Source organism: Arctopsyche grandis, chromosome 5 (assembly GCF_051622035.1).
Source record: "Arctopsyche grandis isolate Sample6627 chromosome 5, ASM5162203v2, whole genome shotgun sequence".
NCBI lineage: Eukaryota > Metazoa > Arthropoda > Insecta > Trichoptera > Hydropsychidae > Arctopsyche > Arctopsyche grandis.
Genome location: NC_135359.1, coordinates 9950701 through 9977213, shown reverse-complemented (window position 1 = coordinate 9977213; position 26513 = coordinate 9950701). Strand labels below are relative to the sequence as shown.

General features: G+C 31.7%; 1 protein-coding gene across 4 annotated transcripts; it reads right to left on the bottom strand.

Annotated features, from left to right (window-relative positions):
* Positions 1-25810, bottom strand: LOC143911911 (phospholipid-transporting ATPase ABCA3-like). Of its 4 annotated transcripts, none has more exons than XM_077431005.1 (31): positions 25643-25810; positions 21742-22083; positions 21573-21664; positions 19517-19631; positions 17600-17685; positions 17358-17519; positions 16702-16930; positions 16437-16619; positions 16173-16366; positions 15971-16096; positions 15766-15898; positions 15440-15594; positions 15133-15360; positions 14858-14996; positions 8664-8913; positions 8006-8085; positions 7809-7915; positions 7504-7723; positions 7116-7421; positions 6774-6983; positions 6579-6704; positions 6289-6501; positions 6103-6212; positions 5913-6021; positions 5718-5831; positions 5499-5632; positions 5269-5416; positions 4960-5191; positions 4717-4889; positions 3285-3367; positions 1-3202 (listed from the first exon to the last, which is right to left on the bottom strand). In XM_077431005.1, the coding sequence occupies exons 2-31, from the start codon at positions 22037-22039 to the stop codon at positions 3032-3034; spliced, it is 4926 nt and encodes a 1641-aa protein (XP_077287131.1). In that variant the 5' UTR covers positions 22040-22083; positions 25643-25810; the 3' UTR covers positions 1-3031. The 4 variants fall into 4 exon arrangements, with proteins under 4 accessions (XP_077287131.1, XP_077287133.1, XP_077287134.1 ...); XM_077431007.1 differs by lacking the exon at positions 25643-25810 and adding an exon at positions 24270-24386; XM_077431008.1 differs by lacking the exon at positions 25643-25810 and adding an exon at positions 22229-22278.
* Positions 25811-26513: the final 703 nt, after the last annotated feature.

Sequence of the window (26513 nt, the reverse complement as noted above, 5' to 3'; positions counted from 1 at the left end):
AATTTGCCTATCGTCTATATAATTGCAAAATTTAAAATATAATGATTTTCGGACATAGGTAAACAAACTTTTTTTTTATACAAATATAATTTCATGATAGAAAAATATTTCCATCGTCTTTATAATATAAATGGTTGCCAAATTTAAAACATAATAATTTTTGGAGAGGGTGACCAACCTTTTTTTATACAAAGAAATTTTTAAAGATAAAAAATATTCCCATCGTCTTTATTATTAAATAATTACAAAATTTTTAACATAATAATTTTTGGACAGGGGTAATGGGAAGATTTAATGGTGTTAATCAGGCGTTTTTTTTCAGCAGTATAAATTTCAAAGTTGCAAATGTAGCCACTTGTACTCTCACAAACCATTCTAGCGAGCAATCCATATTTTAGGATCCATATGTAATCAAAAACGGGTTGTACCTTGTGTAACTTTTGGTTTTCATCACTAAAGCGTATTGTTCAAATGTTGTAAATGCATTGTTAAAGGTTTGCCGAACCTTTTTGACAAAGGATTTACAACAATGGAACAATGAGCGGCACCTTGGCTATCCTACCTCTATTCATCACCGAGTGTTTCATTGTTAGAAAAGTGCCATGATTGCCATATTTGGCGAAATCTATCTCTGCTCATTAATTGAGCAAAAATTGCAGTGGCACAACCTGGATCCGTGCTCCAATACTCGTCTCTATTGTCTTTTTTTACTTTTCCCATCATCGATATCAGCCCCATGATTTTTTTCATTTCTGTTATCTCGATGTTCTTCCATTTTAGAGATTTTTTGGCATCTTTAAACTTCAATGAATTTTGAATGTGATACCGATTAGATTCTTCCACAAAAAAAGAAAATAAATCATCACCAACAAATAATTCCACAGCGTCCATGATATTCTTATAATCAGTTGGTAAGATTTTCACACCAGGATCACCAAGATGTTGGATCACCAAGACAAGTACCGGCTATGTTGTTGAAGTTGCGGCTGGATCGTTGTGTGTCGGATCTCTGGAATTGGTGCAGCTATGATGTTCTCAATGCAACTTCGTTGAAGGAGTTCTCCGAAACGGCGGTGTTCTTGAGGCAACTATATTGACTGATTTTATATGATTGACAGGTTGATTGAATTTTGATTTTTAAATGCTTTTTATTATTACGACATTATGTTCACAATACATCTTATATCTGGTGACACGACAAAACGTTCACAGAATTTCCGTTAACTGAGGACGCGCTCCAGGCATTACGTCTACGGCCATCTCTTTCACAGACCGTCCGTTCACCGATATCTCGTTTACTGACGCGTGACATTGTGGCTGGAGATGCGACGTGGGGTTGATGATCACGCGTTTGGCGCAAGGCATATGTGCGTGTCGATACAACGCATGATTGATGATCACGTGTCTAGTGCGAGGTCGAACTGCCCTGTTTTTTTTACGTTCTTGGTAAGGGCGTCTGGAGGTTGAGTTCGAGAGCGCAGATGGCGGTTTGATCATCGTGATGTTGTACAATATACTTTATTTATTTATTGTACATGCTTCTTGCCTGAACGTTAGCGATGTTTGTCATTTTTTAGGAATCTTGATGTATCGGAGTCGGTTGAAAAAATTTCACTTTAAAATTTCTGAAAAATTACTGTACTGTTATTTTACAATCATTTATGTATAGAATAAAGGCGATAAAACTTTTTTGAGATTTTATTCTCATTTTGGAAATTTAGTGTATGAAAATGCTGGCTACCCCTGTCCAAAAATTATTATCTTGTAAATTTTGCAATCATTTATAACATAAACACGATGGTAATATTTTTAGATATTTTCCGCTCGTTAAAAATTTCTTTGAATAAAAAAAGATTGGTTATCCCTGTTCAAAAATTATTATCAGTGTACGGATAGCCAAGGTACCGCTCATTGTTCAATTGTTGTAAATGCTTTGTAAAAAAGGTTCGGCAAATCTTTAACAATGCATTTACAACATTTGAACAATGAACGGCACCTTGGTTATCCGGGCTTTAATTATTATATTTTAAATTTTGCAACCATTTATATCATCAAGACAATGGGAATATTTTTAGATTTTTTCCTCACTTTAAAAACTTTGTTGTATAAAAAAAAGTTGGTTACCCCAGTCCAAAAATTATAATATTTTAAATTTTGCAATAATTTATATGATAAAGATGATGGGAATATTTTTAGATTTTTTCTCTCTTTAAAAATTTCATTGTATAAAAATAGGTTGGTCACCCCTGTCCAATAGTTATTATGTTTTAAATTTTGCAATCATTTATATAATAAAGACAGTGGGAATATTTTTAGATTTTTTCCTCACTTATAAAATCTCTTTGTATAAAAAAAGGTTAGTTACCCCTGCCCAAAAATTATTATATTTTAAATTTGGCTATAATTTATATCATAAATATGATAAGAATATTTTTAATTTTTTTCCTCACTTAAAAAAATGTGTTGTATAAAAAAGGTTGGTAACCCCTTTTTAGGAATACTAATCGAGTGATTATAAGGTTCTAAATTATCATCAGAATTTTAATTTTAATTTTATTTGAATCAGTTGATAGGTTTGAAAGCTATGTTCAATTTAAAAACATTTATAAAAGATTTCAAATTTTTTTTTAAATATTTTGAAATTTTCCTTCAGTTTACGATTTTTTCGATCGAAATCGCCCGCTGTCAGGCGATGAGCAATTGAAATATCGCCCGCATACAAAGTGTTAAGTTTCACAGTAACAGTTTCCAATGTTTTTTGAGAGATTTGCGAATTTCTTCCTTAAAGTTGGTTGATAGATTAAAATAATCATTTTAAATGGAATATTGTTAATTCCAAAAGGGTGAGATTCAATTAATGACTCCGTTTAAAATATTGTCTCAAGTTACACCTTTTCAATAGTCAAGCATATCATCGTATATAAAAAGTGCATTTGTGTTATCATATATGTAGATATTAGAATATGTGACTATTCTGAAAAAAGCATTCACAATAATCGAAATAAGTGCCTAGCATATAGTGCATAATATTTTAAACTTCGATTGGTTTCTTGATATAAGCTAAGAAAGCATCTTCCAGTGTGGGATCACAAATTGTGTAGTATTCAACAACATTGGGGAACCTTTCACGAATTCCTTCCATTTTTGAAAATAGATTACTATAAGATAGGTTACTATCGTTTATTCGATATTGTAATATGGTCTGAAAATTAAATTACATTTATACATTTATTTTTAATTAACATGCATAATATTAAATTATATGAGTTATTCAAAAAATAAACCTCGTGCTCATCTTGGAGTTCACATTTAAAACTTTTCTCAATGTCATCTTTTAATTTCATATTCCCTTTTACTTCACATCCTACTAAAAATAAAATTTATTAAGTATAGAAAACAATTACATCAGATAAACTAGATTTCACATTTTTTAAGACTTCACATGTTTTTATCGGTAAACGGATTATTTAGTACATTGCGATCGCGCAAACGACAATCGTTGGCACGAAAATCGCGAATACGGAATATCTGGCACTCGAGTTCTCGTTAGTGTGATAGTAACTCTCGATGAATGGAATTTTCGAGTGCCAGATGTTCCATGATCGAGATTTTAATGGGGTATGCAAGGTCGCTTTGTGTGGAATAATCACCGAACCGTTTTTATCAGTGTCACGACAAAACGCTCAGACATAACACTCAACAACAACGCGCACGACATAACGCTCACGGGACAAAACGTTCACGCGATAAAACGTTCAGTAAATTATTTGTACGTATGAAAACATTATTTGTTAAAAAATAATTATTCCAAAATTCAATAAAACGTGTCGTGACGAATTAACACATTATCCTATCACAGATTAATAAATAAAATGTATATTAGATAAACCAGTTTAATCTCAATTTATTCACAAATCATAAACTTTATTATAAGAATTTTTATTCCATCGTATTGTTGCGTAGGATCCAAATGAAAGGCCAAAGTCGCTTCACAGTATTTATTGGGTGATTAAGGAGATTCACACACCTCTGGATTAAGGAGATTCACACTTCTGGATTCTGGGAATTAGCGGAAATGCCGCTCTCATTAATACGTTACAGTATTAATAAGGATTTTTGGAGTTACAATTATTTTTTTACTGGTGTTAATTATAAATGTAAATTCGTCACACGTTTTATTGAATTAATTTTATTGTAAAAAATAACGTTTTTATACGTACGAATAATTACGTGAGCGTTTTTTCTGTGAGTATAATGTCCGTGAGTGTTTTGTCGCGTGAGCGTTGTCCTGTAGAGTGTTAGGTCCGTGAGTATTTTATCGCGGAACCGTTTTTATCTCACGAAAGCGTATTTTATATAACGATTCCCGATTCATAATCTAATGACACTGAGCAACAAAAAATAGCATTTTTTAATTACCAGAATGGAGACTAAACAAATTTTACTAAGTTTGAGCCATTGAATATTACATTTTGTGTTAAAGACTATAAAAAGCCAAAAAAAAATGTAAAAATCGCGCATTTTCGTAATCATTGTCATATTCGAATTTAGGTCAAACTTAGTAAAGTCTCTGCTCAAGTTTTTTTTTTTTTTTTGTTGCTCAATGTTATCGATCACCAATACAGTTCGAATGTATAAATTTTTGTTTCCTATATATTTAAAATTTATTAAATTAGAATTTTTGAAATTCGTGAGCTTAAAACACTATGTACTCACTTTTAGTAGAATCCGTTTCATCATCTGATATGTTGATCATTGGTTTTAATTTCAATGTCAGAGAATATCCGACACTGATTTCTTTTTTGACTCGTTGAGTATGATCCGTAAGCTTAATAGTCCCATCTACCAGAATTCCAACACGATCGCACAGCGTTTCGCATTCACTTAAACTATCAGCAAAATAAATCAGTTACCCAAATCAAGATAGTAATGGTAAAATTACTTAACCAATAACCTTACCTATGTGATGATATAATAATGGTTTTGCCAGATTTCTTTTCCTCGTTGATCATTCTATGAAGAAGTTTACGTGACTTTGGATCAACTCCAGAAGTTGGCTCATCTAACAAGATTAAAATATTGTCCTGATCCCTCACGTGTTCGATTCCAATTAATGCAATAGCCAAACTTAATTTTCGCTTATTACCCCCGCTATACTGATGACTCGGTATGTCGGCATACGGTTCCAAACCTAAATAACGATACTATTGCTGCATTTCCTTATTGGTTTATAAAGGAATGTATGTATGTACATATATAAAGGTATACCTGCTAATTCCAGCATGTTAAATATTTTATCTTTCCTAACTGATTTAGGTACTTTCCGCAGCATACAAAATAGATTCAAAGACTCACGTGCAGTTAAATACTCACCGAAAGCGTCAAATTGCGGGCAATAGCTCAATAATCGCAGATACTAAAAACATATTAATGGGAAGTAAAGTTTCATGAATTTTTGATGTGATAAATTTATGAGAATTGTACATTTTTTCTTGTACTTGTTTTCGGTTGTTTTTAAGACAATGATTTTTTATTGAAATTGTTCCGTTGGATGGCATAGTAGTGCCAGTCAACATTTTGAAAGTAGTGGTCTTACCGGCGCCATTCACACCGATCAATCCAAAACATTCACCTATTTGAAAAATAAATATGTATCTATTAGTTAAATCTAAGTTTTGAAGAAGTCATACAAGAATGTGCTTAAACAACATGTGTACCTCTTTGAAGCTGTAAATTTAATTTATGAATTGCTAAAACATCCTTCCTTGGCAATATTTTATTATACGTTTTGTAAACTTTGTCGACTGCTAATAGCACTTGCTCGCCAATACCTAAAAAGTTAATAAGCAATATTTTTTAATTGAAAATTTTGAAAAAATTGGTTTAAAAATAAAACCAAATTTCATATTCACCATCTATTGGACTATTTACACCATTAACTATTGGTCGACTATTTTTTTTCGCGAATATGTATTCTTTAAATATTTTAAAACATTGATATTCAACTGATAAAACGAAAATCTAAAAATTCAAATGTAATCAATTCAATGTTTGTATGTACAATAATTTAAAAACTTTCTGCAAAATTTCACTTCAACAAACCATTAAGATGATAAACATGATAACAAGCATGATTATCTCAGTTATAATGCCGAAATCCTCATCCGTATAATAATTCGGCAAGCCCTTGCACTCCCCACTTTCACTTTTGTCTAAAATAAAAAAAATATACATATATATCAACTGATATAATTTAAGAAATAATAAGTTTAAAAAAAAAATCGGTACCGCAACAAATGTCTTCAGAAAGAGTAAGATTATGATTTAAATTAAATCCCAAATCATAACTTTTCTTACAAAGCATTCTTTCTCTAGCAATATGAGCTACTTTGATTAAAGCATAATCGAAAGAAAATGTGGGGAAAAATCTTTCAATAAGTATCGCAAATTTGTTATCCTGTTTTAGAGACACCAATCCATATGTTATAACAGAAAAACAACCTGCAAATTAAAAATATTCAATTTAAATGATTATAATATTTTATAATTGCTAAATTAAGTATGAAAATAAAACTTACTACTCATTAAACCGATCATCATGAAGTAAACATATTGACTCACTGAATTTTTCATTATAAAACTCATTGCATAAATAAACGAAAGACCGGCCAATATATATAGAAACTGTAGTATAATAAGAGGAACTGGAAATATTAAATTTTGTTTATGTGCTTTTTTCATATTGAAAATAATATTTTAAAAATCTCAATTACCATATATGTCAGATGTAAACATTCCATAAGGATCAAAAGCAAGAAAGCCTAGAGTACACATAAATATCATGGCAATACAGAAATCGTGAAAGAGTGTAACCATCCAGTAATAAAAAGGCGTAATTCCAGTGATAAGTTGAAGTTTCCTGGCATGACTAATGTGTTCTTCAATCGGATACGAAATGAATATAGTTAATAAAATGGACCATCCTGTATAAAAAAAAAAAATATATATATATATATATATATATATATATATATATATATATATATATATATATATATATATATGTAGATGTTTTCATTAATCATAATTTCCATATTTGACCCACTCAGACTAACCTAATCCTGTTAAAATAGACCAAAGCATAGTCAACGATGTAGGTCTTACAGAATTCTCAAGTATTTTTAGATGATGATCTTTCACAATAGGATCATTGATAGTGGTTATAAAAGGATAATCTCTATTTTTATCAAAATCCAATTCCTCAGCAGCCATTATGTTAGTAATAAGATTTATAACTACTGGTAGTGTATGATATACAGATATAGAATATAGTCCCAAGTATTTGTCTTTGGAGAATGACAGAGAAACCAACATATTATCTTTGTATTGAGAAATATTCAACATTCCTTGTTGTAAAACAGCTGAAATACAAATTTCATCATCATTTACACAATCAATCACAACACTAATAATTATTTGATGATAATAATAATTTATTTGAACCATCATAAGCAGTATCTTGGGGGAAGGCGGGCGAAAAATTAATATCTTGGGCCATGATGTGGTCATCTGGGTCTATACTATAATTTTTTATTGAATAAATCACTTTATATTGTTTTCCATAAAGAGAAAGATTCATGTTTATTGGATAACTAATAGGAATTTTCTCTGCACTTGAATAAACTAATATGCTGAATATCATTAGTAAGCTTCCCAATATAATCTGTAAATATGTAGTAGTGAAATATTTATAATACATATATATATATATAAATAATATATTATAATAATTGAACCGAAATCTTTACTTGAGGCAAATATGTTCCCAAATGACTTAGGATATACAATTTTTTTTTTAAAGTGAGCGCTTTTAATATTATAAAGCGTTCAACATATTTGCTTTTGTTCGATATATCTGAAAATAAAACCAAACCAAAATAATAATTTACACATATGTATAATAATTTAGATTAATAAAAATTTTGATAGTGAAAATAACCATTACCTGGAACAGGATTAGAATCAGAACCATTACCCGGAACAATTTCATCTGCCTCTTTCCCAATCTCCTTTCCGTCACATATTCTAACATACAACAAAATTTCTGTATAAATGGTTCCGCGAACAAACGTTCACTGGCAAAACGCTCACCGACAAAATGAACCCAATAGAAGGTTCACGGATAAAATGTTCACGGAAAAAGTTCACACGACAATATGTTCACCCACAAAAACGTTCACGTGTTCAAAAACCAAAAAAAATATAAGGAAAAATCGTTCAAACGTTTGGTGGCAAAGCTTTACACATTGTTCATTCACACATTAATAAACATACGTATATTAGATAAATCTGTCTAGTCAAAATTTATTCGCAAAGTACAAACTTTATCAACCAGCAGCATGGACTAGTGGTTAGCATATAATGCTTTCGAACAAAGTGGTCACGGATCCGAGTTCCACTGGTTGCTTGATCATGAGTTCGAGTCAGTGATCATGGGTTCAAGTCCCTTGGTTTGTGACTCAAGGTCGATCGTTTCCTATCAGAGATTGCTAATTTATCTGATTTTCATTGACGCGTGAACCTTCTATTGGGTACATCATATTGGTGAGCGTCATGTCAGTGAAAATTTGTTCGTAGCACCATATAAATACATTGGAACATACCTTAGAAACACGTCTTCCATTGTTGATAAATGCAATTCGAATGACTCAATCCCTAAATCTTCTTTCTTACTCTCTAATGATGCCAAAAAGGTCAAAGGTGTATCAGAGGTTTTATGTCCCAACACATATTCCAATGTTTCAGAGTTATTAGCTGTTAATTGGAACATTGAATAAAATCTTTCAATTTCTTGAGAAATTTTTGATACATCCGTGTTTGGCTTTTTTAGAATATTCAATTTGTAGCCAGGGCCTAAAAAAATTGTTTATTTAAATTTTTCATATTGGGTCATTACAGGTATCCCTAATTTGTCGTTATGACAAAAAATTAAAAACATATACACGTACATACAAAAACATACACACACATACTTACACTCACATAAACACATACATACATATATGTAGATTCCTTACTACACTGAGGAACGGTGTCACGACAAGTCATTCACGGAAATTACGTTTCCCGACAGATCGCTCACCCATAATTCACTCACTGACACTTCGTTTAGGGACGGTTCGTTCACGACTGTTGGCTCACAGACATGTCATTCACAGATATTTCATTTACCGATAATTCGTTCATAGATGTTCACAAATATAAAATAACTCGTTTGTGGAGCTTGTAATTTATAAATCATTTTCTTTTTAATTTCCGATATATTTACAATCTGTTAAACATTAAGTAAAATTTTTTTGTTTTTTTTTCTTTTTCTTTTCGGTTAATTTGAATCAATTACCCAGTGGCAATGTCTAATTTAAATTTAGGTTTTTTGGTTTTTTTTTTCAGTTATCATTTTTACTTTATCTATGTACGTAGTAACAATAGATGAAGTTTTGTGATCATGCGAAAATTCGAACTCGAGATTTTGACTGATTCGAACTCAGAATCGATCACTGATCACGTTTTCATGATCTAGAAAAAATGTGTGTGTGTGTGTCTGTGTGTGTGTGTCTGTGTGGGTGTGTATTTTGGGGATATTTTTAACACCGTTAGTCCTATCGAACTGAAACTTAGTATCGGTTACTGAAATTCTTATCGACACGACGTAAATTTTTTTCAAATTTTTAAGTTGACCGGAAATGGTACCTCGCCTTATAGGTGTCCTCTTTTTTTAAGTTTTTGAATTCAATTATCTCCCAAACCACTAACTGAATCGGACTGAATTTTTTTTAAATATAATACAAATAATAATTTTTAAACCCTCATATTTTTTAAATATTTCTATCTGAACCGGAAGCAGTACTTTTACTCTAGAGAATCGAAGTTTTTTATGTTTTTTTCAGAAAGCTTTTGGTTTATTGAACTGAAATTTCATATCTAGAAGTTTAAGTTTAATACCAAGTTAATTATAAAATTTAGTTAGCATCCGTCAACCGGAAGTAGCAGTTTACTCTTGTTCGATTTTTCTTCCACTATTTTTTTCGACCCCTTAAACATGTGTGTTCGTCACAAAAAAATTCAAGTATAATTCTTGTAGCAATTTGATGAAAATGAAAAAAAATTATTAAATTTTATAAGCCGGAAGTGGGATTTTTTTCACTTAGAAAGGTTGAAAATGTTGTGCCCACTACTCTGTCCACACCCCTGAACGTATTAAGCTGAAAATTTATATTTCTATCCTTCATGTACTAACTTAGGGCTGGTAGGGTTTTGGTCAGAACTCGTAAACCGGAAGTAGTATTTTTTTTTAAAACAATATTTCATTATTTTTTCATTATTTTATTTTGACCTTTAAAATTGTTTTAAGCTTCTTGATATTTAATGTGTATAATAAAAATAGTGACTCTAAGTAAAAAAAAAATAAAAATTAATTAATTTAATGAACCGGAAGTGGGATTTTTTTCCTCGTGGAAAGGTCAAAAATGTTGTGCCCACTACTCTGTCCGCACCCCTGAACGTATTAAGCTGAAAATTTATATTTCTATCCTTTGTGTACTAACTTAGAGCTGGTAGGGTTTTGGTCAGAATTCGTAAACCGGAAGTAGTATTTTTTTTAAAAACAATATTTCATTATTTTTTCATTATTTTATTTTGACCTTTAAAATTGTTTTAAGCTTCTTGATATTTAATGTGTATAATAAAAATAGTGTTTTTAAGTGAAAATAAAAAAAAAATTAATTAATTTAATGAACCGGAAGTGGGATTTTTTCCTCGTGGAAAGGTCAAAAATGTTGTGCCCACTACTCTGTCCGCACCCCTGAACGTATTAAGCTGAAAATTTATATTTCTATCCTTTGTGTACTAACTTAGAGCTGGTAGGGTTTTGGTCAGAATTCGTAAACCGGAAGTAGTATTTTTATTAAAAACAATATTTAATTATTTTTTCATTATTTTATTTTGACCTTTTAAATTGTTTTAAGCTTCTTGATATTTTATGTGTATAATAAAAAAAGTGATTTTAAGTAAAAATAAAAATAAAATTACTTAATTTAATGAACCGGAAGTGGGATTTTTTTCCTCGTAGAAAAGTCAAAAATGTTGTGCCCACTACTCTGTCCGCACCCCTGAACGTATTAAGCTGAAAATTTATATTTCTATCCTTTGTGTACTAAATTAGAGCTGGTAGGGTTTTGGTCAGAATTCGTAAGCCGGAAGTAGTATTTTTTTTTAAAACAATATTTCATTATTTTATTTTGACCTTTAAAATTGTTTTAAGCTTCTTGATATTTAATGTGTATAATAAAAATAGTGTTTTTAAGTGAAAATAAAAAAAAAAATAATTAATTTAATGAACCGGAAGTGGGATTTTTTTCCTCGTGGAAAGGTCAAAAATGTTGTGCCCACTACTCTGTCCGCACCCCTGAACGTATTAAGCTGAAAATTTATATTTCTATCCTTTGTGTACTAACTTAGAGCTGGTAGGGTTTTGGTCAGAATTCGTAAACCGGAAGTAGTATTTTTTTTAAAAACAATATTTCATTATTTTATTTTGACCTTTTAAATTGTTTTAAGCTTCTTGATATTTTATGTGTATAATAAAAATAGTGATTTTAAGTAAAAATAAAAAAAAAATGACTTAATTTAATGAACCGGAAGTGGGATTTTTTTCCTCGTAGAAAAGTCAAAAATGTTGTGCCCACTACTCTGTCCGCACCCCTGAACGTATTAAGCTGAAAATTTATATTTCTATCCTTTGTGTACTAACTTAGAGCTGGTAGGGTTTTGGTCAGAATTCGTAAGCCGGAAGTAGTATTTTTTTTTAAAACAATATTTCATTATTTTATTTTGACCTTTAAAATTATTTTTATTTTCTTGATATTTAATGAGTATAATACTGATAGTGATTTTTAGTAATAAAAAAAATTTGAACAAAATCTGACAAACGGAACGGAGTAGATCTTTTGTTTTGTGCAAGTTTCCATACATTTGCGCTCAATTTGTATCGCTATCATAGTCATCAGTTCAATATCGAATTTTGTTTTGTAACCTTCTTATATTCATCAAATACATAGATAAAGTCATGGGTTGGTCACACCCGAATTTTTTTTTTTACTAATTGAATCTTTTTGGTATATTTGATGTTTAATTCTTTTTAGTCTGGAGCCATCCATCTGCTCGCCTAGTAGGTCGATCGCCAGCTTATTTGGGTGTTTAATTATCCCTTCCATGTACTGAGAGGTTCTTTTGGTGATTTCTGCCCTAACAGTTTCCATTTTTAGGTCCCTTTTAATTTATTCGTTTGGAACGAACCATGAGGCGTTTACCAACATTCTTAGAACTTTAGACTGGAATCGTTCTAAGATGTCTATATTCGAGAGTGATGCAGTACCCCATACCTGTAGTCTGTATGTCCATATTGGCTTCAGAACTGTCTTGTATGTGAGTAATTTGTTTTCCATAGACAATTTCGAGCAAGGACCAATTAGTCAGTATAGTTTTCTTAATTGGATACCGAGCGGATTTCTTTTGTTCCAAACATGTTTTTTCCACGTAAGCCTTCGTTCAAAATGAATTCCTAAATATTTAATCAATTCCTTTTGTGGTATTTGTCTTCCGTTCAGCTCTATTCCTGGACAAGTTTATTTTCTTAATGCATAGGTCAAGTGAGTCGATTTTGTTTCATTGGCTCTTATTTGCCATTTATTCAGCCACTCTTGCACTTTGTTGAGGTGTATTTGGAGGAATTCTGATGCCAATCTTGGATCTGTGTGTGATGCCATTATGGTGGTGTCGTCTGCAAAATTTGCTATTGTGGTTTGGGGTGTTGTTGGAAGATCTGAAGTGTATATTAGATAGAACACGGGGCCAAACACACTTCCTTGTGGCACTCCAGTTTTGATTTGGCGTAAGTCGGAGTATTCCTCGCCATATTTCACTCTGAAATGACGATCACTTAGGTATGACTTTATTATTTGGTATAAATGGTATGGAAGTTGTTTTGTACATTTGAATAGGAGACCTGGATGCCAGACTTTATCAAAAACTTGTGTGATATCTAAGAAAGCAGCTGAACAGGATTTTTCTTCAAAATCTCTACGTATTTGTCTGGTTAATCTGTGTACTTGTTGGATTGTTGTTTGATTTGTTCGAAATCCAAATTGATAGTCTGGAACTATTTTTTTGCTTTGTAGAATAGGTTTTAATCTTTTTAGTTGTAAGTTTTCACACACCTTTTCACTAGCCTTCCATAGTGAGTAGTCTGTGGTTTCTGTTGCTGATAAGTTTTTTAGATAATTTTCAATGGATATGTTCTTTTCTTCATTTATTATCTTCTTGAGTTATTTTATTGCTTTATTCAAGCTAGGTTTTATAAAATGGTGATCGTGTATTTTGGCATTATTTTCTCAGTTTGCGTTTTTCCAAAAAATTTATCTTTATATTTGTCGAGAGCTCTATAGGTGATTGGGCTGTCTTGATTGTTGGTGTTGCTTCGGTGTTTTTTTCTCAGTGTTGAAAATTTTCTTTTTTAGAGTCCTTTATATACAGTGCAGCCTTTATAATTAGCTGGATGGTTCCCATTGCATAGTACGCATTTTGCATCTGTGGTTCTGTTTTTTTTTCACACTCTATTGTAAGGTGATCTTCTCCACATTTAACGACTGTGGTTACAGAATCTTTTAGTATGGTTATATCTTTGACATTGTGTGCATTGCGGCAATTCTCTTTTTTTTGTGGTGGTTCAACCGTTATCCTTGTGTGTAACAGATATCGTATCTTACATATTTATTTATTGTTGTCATTCTGTTCCATTTCTACTATGAACATAGGCAACGGAAATTTCGTTGCTTTTGAAATTATGTTCGATATATTTCTGACATTGTGTCCTAAATCGGTCAGTTCACTTTTTAATTCATTTTGGTCTGTAGAGTGGTGAAGACCCTTTTTCACAACTTTGAAACTACGGTCAAATTTGCTTTGATATGAGTGAAATTATGTTTTCTTGTCTTTTAGTTGTTTTATTACTAGTTTATATGAGTTTTCGTCTTCTACCTGGTTTTTGATTTGTGAACCTCCTACTACTCTTAGTGTGTTTTTTTGAGGAGTATTTTCTTTCAACAATTGTGTAAGTGATTTGGCGTTGCTCACTCTGTACACGAATATGGAGGGTGGTTTAATTTTTTTTTTTTATTATTTGAATTTGGGTTTCTGGGATTTCTTGACCTTCCTTCTGCTGGGGACTATCAAGGGTTTCAAACCCATTGAAAGTAGGAATGCCCAACCAGTAGTCAGTAATAGTTTTCTTTTTGTAATTTTTTGTATCATGTTGCGCTTCGTTTTATTTGACTTTGTTTTAATGGTTTTGGACCATTGATCTTCGTCAACCTCATCCTCGTTTGGCGACATGGTGACACGAAATAATTATTTAATAAACATAATTTTCAGGAATTACTATAGAATGGGAGAATCTAATATTTGAAATTACTTTCACGAGAACCTTTCAAATCGCTTTAAAAAGTGAATTTTTTCAACAATACCGTTATTTTATATTTGTAAAAAAATTACCATCTGTAAAAGAAAAATCCGTAAACGAAATATCTATCCATTCAAGATAGGAATCCAAAAAATGCTTAAGCATCTTTGTTCCACTATTTTTGTATATTGTGATCCCCAAAACAATGAGACATTATTTTTATATGTAGAATGATCAAATACGAACAAAACTCCATTCATAATTCATTTTCGCAAAACCATTGACAAAATCATATTCAGAAACACATCTATACATAAATGAAATATGTATATATGCACTAACATATACTATTTTTCAAATACATCGATGTCCCATAGCATTTTAACTGGCCGTGATCTAAAATAGCGATACGATCACCCAAAGCATCAGCCTCCTCCATGAAATGCGTTGTCAGTAGTATAGTATGGTTTTTGCGTAGTTCCTTAATAAAAAATAAAAAAAAAAAATATATATATATATATATATATATATATATATATGTGTGTATATATATGTATATATAGAAATATAGGTACTACAATAACAATCTTCAAATACAACTTAAATTATATGGTTACCAAGAGGATATCCCATAGTTGACGTCTATTTTGAGGATCTAAACCAGAAGTCGGTTCATCGAGAATTAAGACTGGCGCATTGCCAGCTAAAGCTATAGCCAGTTGCATCCGTCGTTGCCCACCCCCAGACAAATTTTGGGAAAGCTCATCGGATTTATCTTTCAACTGGATTTGTGTCAACACTCCGTCACATTCTTCGACAGCACTTTTATAATCCAAACCTTGCATCTATAATGAAAATTTTACCAAACAAATTATGAGCGTATAGACATGTTTTATTCAATGACAGGTTTCAGTAACAAATTACCATTGCAAAAAATATGATATGCTCCCTAACAGTCAAATCGGGAAATGTCATGTTATGTTGAGGACAAAGACCAATGGAACGATTTATTTTATCTTTATCATGAGCTGTACTGAAACCGTTGACCAGTACTCTCCCACTTGTTGCTGGATACATTCCTGAAAGAGCATTTACATACATACATACATACATATGTGCTGTTTTGAATAAATATTTGCGACAGGAGTGTAAATTTAAGCACATATGTACATATAGGTGTCAACTTATTCAATTGTGATTATAATACTTATTTTAAAAGCTTTCTAAAACTAGTATATTTAGTGAATTACCTGTTATTATTGACATTAGTGTAGTTTTTCCAGCTCCATTGTGACCTAACAAGACAGTAATTCCACCTCTATATATGTCGAATGATACTTGTTTTAAAGCTGTTTTCTTATAACCGCCTTTTAATACAAAGACCTAAAAATGAATGCATTTTTTTTAATCTACCATGACTATATAAATAATTATAATATACTATACTGAACAGACCTTAGAAACATAATCAATGCTAATACCAACTTCCGCATCTTGAGGAACATTTTCAAAATATGTAGTTTGGTGTAGAGGCAATTCATCAATTGAATCAGGTTTTGTTTTAGACAACAAATTACGTGGCTAAAAAATTTTATTAAAATTTACTAAATGTATTAATTGTCTTCCAAACTTTTATAGCGATATATAACACTCGTACCGACAACCGTAATAATAAATCTTTGTACATGAAAGGTTTTGGTATTCCATATTTTCCTGGATTTATCTCATCCATAATCAATATAATCGGTATACAAAGCAAACAATTTATAATCAGAAAAATTAATACGGTTCCAAAATTAGTCATATGATGAGTACTCGTCGTAAACATGTTTGAAAATTGAACGCCAGTCTCTAAAAGTAAAATTTATCTTACAGTAAATACTGTAAAAAAATTGCATTTGAAGATAACAGGAAAACTTACGTTGGATTTCATATATTCCAATTATCTCAAACGAAGATAACAGCGATATATTCGGAAATAATAGAAAAAAGTGTCCCATTTTATACTCGCTATTCATATTTTCGTCTGTTTTCCTGATGAAACCAAAATGAGCTATTGTGGTAAATATCCATACGAGAATAGCAGTTAATGATGCCAGCGTTGCTAAGAAATTTTAAGAATATACTTAAATATAAAAATCATTATTGTATTTTAAATATATATCAATACTAGTCAAATTATTCACCATCAGAAAAGAGGGTGCAAATTACAAAACTAAATAGTATAGCATAGTTTGCATAAAGAAAAATTAACAATCCCAAAAGAAAAACATTGGTTTTTGGTACTAAAGCATAGGGATGCACCGTTAACAGGATTACTATAAGTAATACTGAGACAATATTGATCATAATACAATCAATATAATGTGCTAGCCATAAATATTTTGAATCTGTTCCCATCATCTTCATCAATTCCTAAAAATATTTTATAATTATTAAATTTTCAAATCAATGTAAAATTAATATACATATCTATATCATATATGTAATATAATATCTAAAGTTAAAATCTGTTGTCGTGACTAAACCGAAAAAACCAAAGGCGGTGATCACAGAATGATCAGTTTGATGAGCCATGTCCTCAAGATATTTCTGAAAATTATACTCAAACCAAACTCAATTTGGTTTTAAAAACGATCTATTTTAAAGGGCCTGGTCTGAAATGGTAAGCGATGTAAATAAGACCTTCAAATTCCCGTCTGACCAGTGGTGGCGAATTCGTCGACAAAATTCGCCATGAACGCACATTTATTTATTATTTTTAATCACATATGGTTGCCACGATATACAAACGTTGAATTTAGATAGAACACTTTCACATGTTTCACATTATAATACTTACTTTAATTCCTGATGATTTTTCGGTCATTATCCGCCCGATATTGAAAATTATTACAAATAAAAAACTAGCAATCGTAGCACTAGTCAAAATGACATTGAATTTTAATGATTGTGACTCGTCTTTTAAAAATGGTGGGTATGGAAATGGTTGAGTTAATATCTCCTAAAAAAAAAAAAATAATTAAAAATTTGTAGCACATCTCTATAGATTACATAATAATTATTATAAAAATTTAAGTGAACCTTGGTGATGGTTTTTTTAGATTTCAGTTCAATAAAAGATGTATCGACAGCCATTTGAACAGCACAAAAGTACTGATATATTTCACCTAAAAAATATAGTTCACACATAAAACACCTTATTGAATATTCATTTTTGAAGCTTTTGTATTCTTTTCCAGATATATATCTAAGCTATTCAAAAGGAGGCCATTCAGAATTGCGGCTGGTCTGCCAGTTTGCAGACCAGATCATTTCAACGGGACGAGATGAGCCTGTAGCTGTAAGCTTATCTGCTTTCAACTCTCAGATTTTTCTAAAATTCGATTTTATAGTATTTTTATAATTCATCTGCAGAATTATTAATAGTATATGAACTCGATTATTAATTCATTAATGTAGGTAAGGTGATAAGACAGCGTGCATTAAAAATGTCGAGTTAGGGTGAGTGATGCAGTGCGATCACCCACTCATATTTCTGCTCCCCTGATGCATATGTATTGCATCAACATCGGATCCAAATACGCATGAAGTTGTTCCGAGGAAAGAGGGTTATCATGTCAATTTTTACTATACGCTTCTGCTCTCCTAATGAGAATTTGAATACTGTGGTTGTGTAATCGTGATTCCAACGGTATCACGACAAAACCCTCACGAACATAACACAACGGCACAACGCTGACGAGACAAAACGCTCACAGATAAAACGCATAACACTCACGGACATTATAATATTCACAGATAAAACGTTCAAGTGACAAAAAGTTTATACTTTGTGAATAAATTGAGATTTAACTGGTTTATCTAATACATATTTTATTTATTAATATGTGATAGGATAAAGGTCTGTTCATACTTAACAGCACTGCATGGCTTCAGCACTGCACGACTCCGTTTCTAATATGTCATTTTATTACATTTCTATTCATATCTACCTACACGTCGCGGTCACGTCACGCTTACAGCACTTTGGCCGAGTGCAAGGCAAAATCGGCTTACTTAAACATTACAGGTCATGACGATACGGCGCAATATTGCTTACGTCGTATTGTCGAGTACTTACAATATGAATGCATACTCGTGCATTTGTAGCTACGCGTCAGAATACAAGTCAGCAAAAATGTTTCGGCGTTTATCGAACGAAAAATTATGTATAATCGCGTTGTTGTTGGAAGAAGAAGCTCAAGAACAGCAAAGCGGCAGACTCATGGGACATAATTCGCGTGTATATCTCTACGATGGCCAAAAAGACGGATACGATACGTTGACGGATGTTGCTGTAAGGTATGAACAGGAAATGTCGGGTACTTCTGTAAGCCTGCCGTGGCGTAAACGTGACGGTTGAAATGAACATACCCATACAAAATATACCAAAGAATACTTTTCGTACGGCCGGATACCTGCTGAAGTCGGTTCGTGCCGATTAGGTATGAACAGACCTTAATATGTTAATTCGTCACGACACGTTTTATTGAATTTTGGAATATTATTTTAATTTTTTGAAAAATAATTGGAAAATAACGTTTTTGTATGTCCGAATGATTTTGTGAGCGTTTTGTCCCGTGAGCATTTTATCTGTGAATATAATGTCTGTGAGTGTTATTTCGCGTGAGCGTTTTAACTGTGAGTATAATGTCCGCGAGTATTTTGTCGCGTGAGCGTTGTCGTGCGCGTTGTATCGTTGAGCGTTTTGTCGCGGAACCGTTTTCACCATATGAATACTACCCGAAAATTACATGTTCACGGACCTGATTAATGAAATTTTAATCTCACTGTAATATTTACAAATAATACATGGTTAACCATGGCTTGAGTGATAGAGAATAAATGATAAGATATTAATATTTTATCGTGCATTGTATTCTAATAATGGCACTCGTTATTTTATACATCTACAATAGATACTTATTTAAGTTCAAAATAAAAAGTAAAATAGCTTACCATATTGATTATGAGGTTCAGCTGCGATAGATTGTGGCTCATTTTTATATGTCTTGTATTTAATAGATGATCGGATAGAGTAATTTAATCTCTTTGGAATTTCCAAATCTTCCCCCTTTAAAAATAATTTCAAATTTAATTAAATTCAATAAAAATAATCATTCTTATCGGATTTTAGATAACAACAAATTCAATCTACAGTCACGAAAATGGAAAGTGGAACAAGGAGATTATGCGTAAAATTTCAGCTTTAAATGTTTAAAACCAACACACAAAGTCGTTAAAATAGTAGATGATATCGTAGTGCACTATTTAAAGAAGAGAAATGTTAAAATTATATAACAGAAAGGGGACGAGACAAGTTTTATGGCTGATTGGCTTTAATGAGAGTTTTGATAGATTCCATGCCTAGTAGAATAAAAGCTGTGATAAAAGCAAAAGGAGCCGCAACCAAATATTAATTTCTTTTTTATTAATTTGTTAATAGTTTATATGACTGAAATAAAATGAAAAATGTACATTTAAACTGTTATTTTAATCCCAAATATCATTCTTGCGCGACACCGACACACTGTCGTTAAAACCAATCAGCCATAAAACTTTTCTCGCCCCCTTTCTGCAATATATTTTTAACACTTCTCTTTTTTAAATAGTGCACTATGATATTATCTACTATTTTAATGACTTTGTGTGTTGGTTTTAAACATTTAAAGCTGAAATTTTACGCATAATCTCCTTGTTCCACTTTCCATTTTCGTGACTGTATATATGTATGTACACATGTATATTTTTATAGGAAAAATTGTTAAATATGTATGTAATTTTATTTACTACGAAAACTTTTTTTTTTTTTTTTGAAGAAGTGTAATAGCTACTAAACCAAGGGCTCCCAACATTTGGCCAATCTCAATATTGTGAATTTTGAAAATAATAATGACTTCCATATTTTAAAATACAATATAAAAATTATTCATTCTGTTGGATGTAAAGCGAGAAAATTTTTAATTCTTTTGAAAGAAGTTGAGTTCAATTTGTTCCCCATACTGGTTGATGGTTGATCATAAGAAATCAGAAATCGATTCGAACGAAAGTCGATTGTCGACGAAAGCCGAAGATACGCGAATGATTGGTTCCCCATACTTCTAAAGGATAATCGAATATTACATATGTACGTAATTTAGAGCATTTTTTCTATCGAGACCGTAGTCTAATGGTTAGCGTGAATGTTCTGAACGCAAGCACCCCAGCTCGACCCCGCGATTTGGAATTAATTTTATTTTTCAAATATCGCTAAAATATAAATTAATTTCAATAATTTCAATTAAAAATATATATATTTAATTGTTTTATATGAAAAGAAAAAAAAATGGTTCAAAACCTCGATAAATGAAATTATTAAAATTACGTATTTTTATATGGCGAGAAGGAATATTTCAATTAATGTTTAAAAAAAAAAAGGCGAAATGAAAAATTGGATTTGGCGTGATGTCCGAGACCATTAGCTCAATTAGACCCATATTCAGGCTATTTGGGGTGATCGGTTCGAGTCGCGACAAAGTCGTCTCGTCGAAAAATGAATTAATCGATTTTTATCGATTCGTTCATTATGTTCGGCGAGAGTTAGGACACACACACACACACAGATTACCGTCTTTATATATATGATATATGATATGGAATGTATTGTATCCAGAAAAATACTCATAATTAAAAGGACATTTATGACATATGTATGTCTAAAAAAAATGAAAATATTAAAATTATTTTGTTTCTGCAGTTATTCAACGATATTTTGCCTTTTTTAATTAAAATTAAATAAAATCGATCGCCATGAAAATTTAGATGAAAAGTAGCTCCTAACTTGGTTGGATACCCCTGGAATAAGCCATAAGCATAATTTTTAAGAAAATATTAATATTTTCCGCCGATAATAGTTTCAATAGATATATTTGTGAAAAATCATAATTCGATTTAAAAAATTCCTAATCATCCACAAACGAGAACCACTGTTTTAAGACCAAAAGTCACATCATAAGATAAGTACAGGGCAGGTCACCTTAAAGATCACGCCTAACAAATTTATATCATTTTCCATTTCTTCTCGATTTATTTTCATAAGTTCATCTTCATTTGAATATCCAACTGCGTCTATAAAATTCAAAAAATAATTAATAATTCATTATTTACTCATCAAACCATAATAATCAAATACAACATTAGTATACCTGAGGCACTAAATCTTAATTTAGAAGCCACTTCAGTCATTAATTTATTATAAAACTCTTTATTTGGAGCATAGAAAATCTTTTTGAGGCCAACATATTCATAAATATATTCATTGGAGACGGATTCACTTTCAAAGTATGAGGTATCACCCAAATTACTGTCGGAAATATTTTCTCGGAAACAAAATATTCCAATAAATATCAACACTGGAATAAATATTTCTAATAATGTTTTTATGAAGTGTCGTATTCTTGAAATCCAATGTTTCCGCCAAAGTAATATCCATAATTTCGACATTTTCAGAACTCACGTATTTCAGTTCAATACATTTTCATCCCAATCTGAAAATAAATTAACACTATGCATATAAATATTGTATATAATGTAATTTCGAATATGTGCTTGTCATGAAATCGAAATTTTAGGATGAAAAAGAAATAGCTATTCATTGTTAATGTTTTATAAGCTCATATTATTTAAAATTACAAATATGAATAGAATCACTTCTGATTAACAACACAACAAAACGACAACTCGGTGAAGCAATTTTATCTTATCGGCTAGGCCCGCGATTTCCAAACTGGGAAGTGGGGACTAATATAAAGGGAGGCACGAAAAGTTAGTTCATAACATATCATAATAAAAAATAGGATATACTTATAAATAAACTTTCAAAACGAACTTAAATATGTTACTTGATATTAAACGTAATATTAAAATCTGTTCCTGAAACGCACGTAATTTTTAACTATTTAAAAGAAAATCCACTAATAATAAACATACTGACGGTAGTACAAGTAAAGATACATAGTAGGAATATAAGCGATAGGAAACAAGGAAGTAGAAATATCAAAACAAGAAAATACGATTCATCCTATTTATCAAGTGCTATTATAGATAGCTTGAAAAGACCATTGTATTTGCTTTGTACGAAAGTTTTTGCTGCAGATAGTATGAGACCAAGTAAATTAAAATAGCACTCTGAAACTATGCATTCTGAATACGTTACTAAACCCATAGAATTAATTTAAAGAAAATTAATAAACAGAAGCAGACGTTCAAGAAAATAGTTTCTGTTCTATCAAATGCATTAATAGCATCGTACAAAGTTTCTTACAGAATCGCAAAATGTAAAAAACCGCATTATGTACAATAGGAGAGACACAAGTTTTGTCAGCAGCTATTAATATGGTTGAAATAATGTTCAGTGAAACAGTTGCGACAAATACAGCTGGCTGATAATACAGTTGGAAGAAGAATTATATTGATGTTTATTATATTTGTATTACTACATTTTTGGATCATTTAAAAATGTGTTTGTATTACACTGTTCGACAAATGACGACTTTTTTTTTGGTTCAGAGACGAGATATGACTTTTCTTATATATCTATGGCCAGTGAACACGAATCTAGTAATAAAAAATGTTGATTGGCTCAAGATTCGGAGATGTATGTGTGTTTTAAATCGCGCGATTTTTCTATATCTCGATGTTGTTCGGTCGATGTCTCAAAATCTGTCAATTTCTTGCTCAAAATGAATATTTAAATCTATAGTCGGGTATTTTATCTTTCATTTGTAGTACTTTTCAGCTTTCAAATCTCTCTTAAGTATTCGTTCAGTTCAAATCAAAAGTCAAAAGTACGTATTTTCACTTGGGATTTTTTTCCACTGTTAATACTATTTTATATCGAGTATTTTCTATTGAAACACGTTTATTGGGATAGTGTTCCGGCCACACTATTTTTTGTTTTCGTTTAAAAGGGTTAATTGGAAGTGTGCTGAATTTAAAATTGATATATATTTGCCTCACGCATACCTTGCAGTCAACCGGTAGTTACCAACACTGTCTCAATTTTCTCCACTCGCTGAACGAACTTCAGCAATAAGTTTGGAAACCACTGGACTAGGCTGAAATTCATTTTTGCAGCGGTTTTAAAAAATCAGTTCAGAAAAATTTCGAAGTTTTATTTACATATTTTATTCTTTTCACATTTTAGCATTCCTTCAACATTTAATTTTATAATAAATAATGTTTTAATATATTTGAAACCCCCCCCCCCCCCTCACTTTTACTTGTGTAAGAACGCTAATAAATATGAAGATAAATTATGGAGCTACCACATTATCTATGGGCTATATATAGATAGACCGATAATTAATCAGTTATGGAGTTGGTGGTTTTTTGGCCCGAGTTGGAGTTGTTAAAAATTAAAATAACAAATTTTGTATTTAAATCGCATTTATTTATTTTTTAATTAAATTTTTGTACTTGATAATATATGAATATTGAATTACTAGTGAAGTGTAAGAGAGTGACTAAAGAATACGTAAGGAAACCAAATATTTCTATTCCTTTATATTTTAACAACTTTCAATATCTCACTAGTTATGTTTGCTCTAGCAAACGATAAGCGAATTATATAAAAATGTTCAATGATGCGAGAAAATCACACAGTTTTGTTTTATCGACATGAAAAAAGACAGTAAATTAAATGGCGGCAATTGTACTAATAAACAAGCCTCACCTGCATCTACCGGGAGGACGCTCATTTGAACGAGGGAAGCAGACCGAGATCCACGTGTGAGCATTTGGTGTACCGTGTACCCAACCGTATTTCAAAACGCGGATAAATTGTGAATACACACAGCTGGATTTTGTTTGTAATCATAAACCACATATTCTTATCGAAACTCTTACCATTTTCCCTAACGTCCGTTTTCATGTAAATATTTGAAACGGATATTTATTAATAAAATGAAGCTAATAGAGAGCCTTTGACTGATTTTGATATTTAGTTTTATTCACATATCAATGCCGATGATACAAGATAATAATAGTAAAACAATTAAATCTTTTTTCAGAATGGGAAAAGGATTCATCGTAAGCAAATCACAGATTTTGAGGTTGCCGGTCTAAATATAGAATGTTGTAACGTGGTGGACCATCAGTATTTCGGAGGACCATCGGTTGATCGGCACTAATCGTCTGAATAGCGACCAGGATTCAACGGCCTCTGATCGAACAAAACATCACACTGCATTGAGATTCATCTACAGCCGTTTACCATCCACTGCTGGATGCAGTCCAACCCAACACGCTTCTACTCCTCCCTTTTTTGCGCAACTCTCATCCATCTCACCCCACACATTTTCCTAATTTCGTCTACCCTTCTGCATTCTTTTGGAGACCATTCTAGCACTTCTTCTGTCCATTCTTCTAGCCATGTGGCCCGCCAATTGCATTTCAATCTCTTTATTCTATCCACTACGTCCACTACCCTTGTCATACTTCTCACCCACGTGTTCCGCTTCCTGTCTTTCCTCGTTATGCCAAAAATACAGCGTTCAATACTTCTTCGAGTGCATTGGACTTTGTGTAGCATCTTGGCGTTCAATGTCCAAGTTTCACATCCATACGTCATCACTGGAAAAACGCATTGATTGAAGATCCCCGCATATTGAGATTACAATTATAATAATACATTCAGTACGATTTATTCGAATCTGCCTGTCCGAGACGTGAACTAAAAACTACCACTACTCACCACATCTTTCATCGCAATCTGGAAACAATATAATTTTTTCGAATTTTATAAATGCCGAATGTTCGAATTGATAGTATCAAAATGTAGGAAGTTCTCCTTTCACTTATACCAGGGCATACGTGCTTAGTAAGAGATAGATCAGCCAGTGAGTAACGTGTATTTTTGGCACTTCCTCATATACACATACATAGAATCATTTTAAATGGAATCGGTGTTTGTCTATATAGCACATAAAAAGTGGCCACTCCCATTATGCATGCATTGTTCAATCATAGTATACGATTGATCGAGTTGTTTATGCAAATCTATCGTGCGAATACTGATTTATAAAGGTGAATCATAATCTTAGCTACCTTAATAATAGTGAAAAGTGTACGCCCATCTCTTTAAATTATCTTCGGTGTCAAATGTCAGTGTGAGCATCAGATTATCGTCGAAAGGATATAGTCGGTGGACATAGCCAGTATGCACGCGCAAAATGTAGAAATACACTAACGTTCGATGAGTCAGTTTGTGAATATAAATTAAATGGGCGTGGGGTCCAGGGAGTCGAGTCAGGCACTGAGTTACCAAATATTGAACGATTCTGATTCCCATTTGGTATTTATTTTTCTTAAATTTTCCCCAATAATTTACAGATGTGAATGTCGAATTACTAACTATGAGTGACTCACCAATACCCAATGTTTCCATATTTTTCTAATGTTTAGGTCATATTAAAAAGGGTAAACCAGAGAAGTGTAATATTAATAGAAGTGGCTTTAGGTGTTCTTTTGTTGTCAAGTGACATTCTGTCCACCGACAGATCTAAATAATTTTAGCATCAGTCGTATTTGACGTTTGGTGCTCGACGTATGTCCGATAAAAACTTCTCTGTTTGTTTATATTACTCGCAAGATGGGCAAGCATCGGTAAAAATTGTACAATACATTCAAAAACACACGATAAACAACATGGGATACATTTTTATAAGTAAATTGATCCGATTGTCTTCCGTGCGATGTAGCGTATTTATAGAGACGTGCCGCGTAAAATTGACAACAATTATTTATTCGTAAGGGCTCCTCTATTCTTATTACATCTCTCTGGGGTAAACAGATTATTCTGCAAAAAGCGATCTCGCACAAGTCACTAAAATCTCGATCACGGAACATCTATTGATTATTTTGGTGTATACTATCATAAATAAAAAATACTAAATATCAAAAGAAAAGCGATTAATTT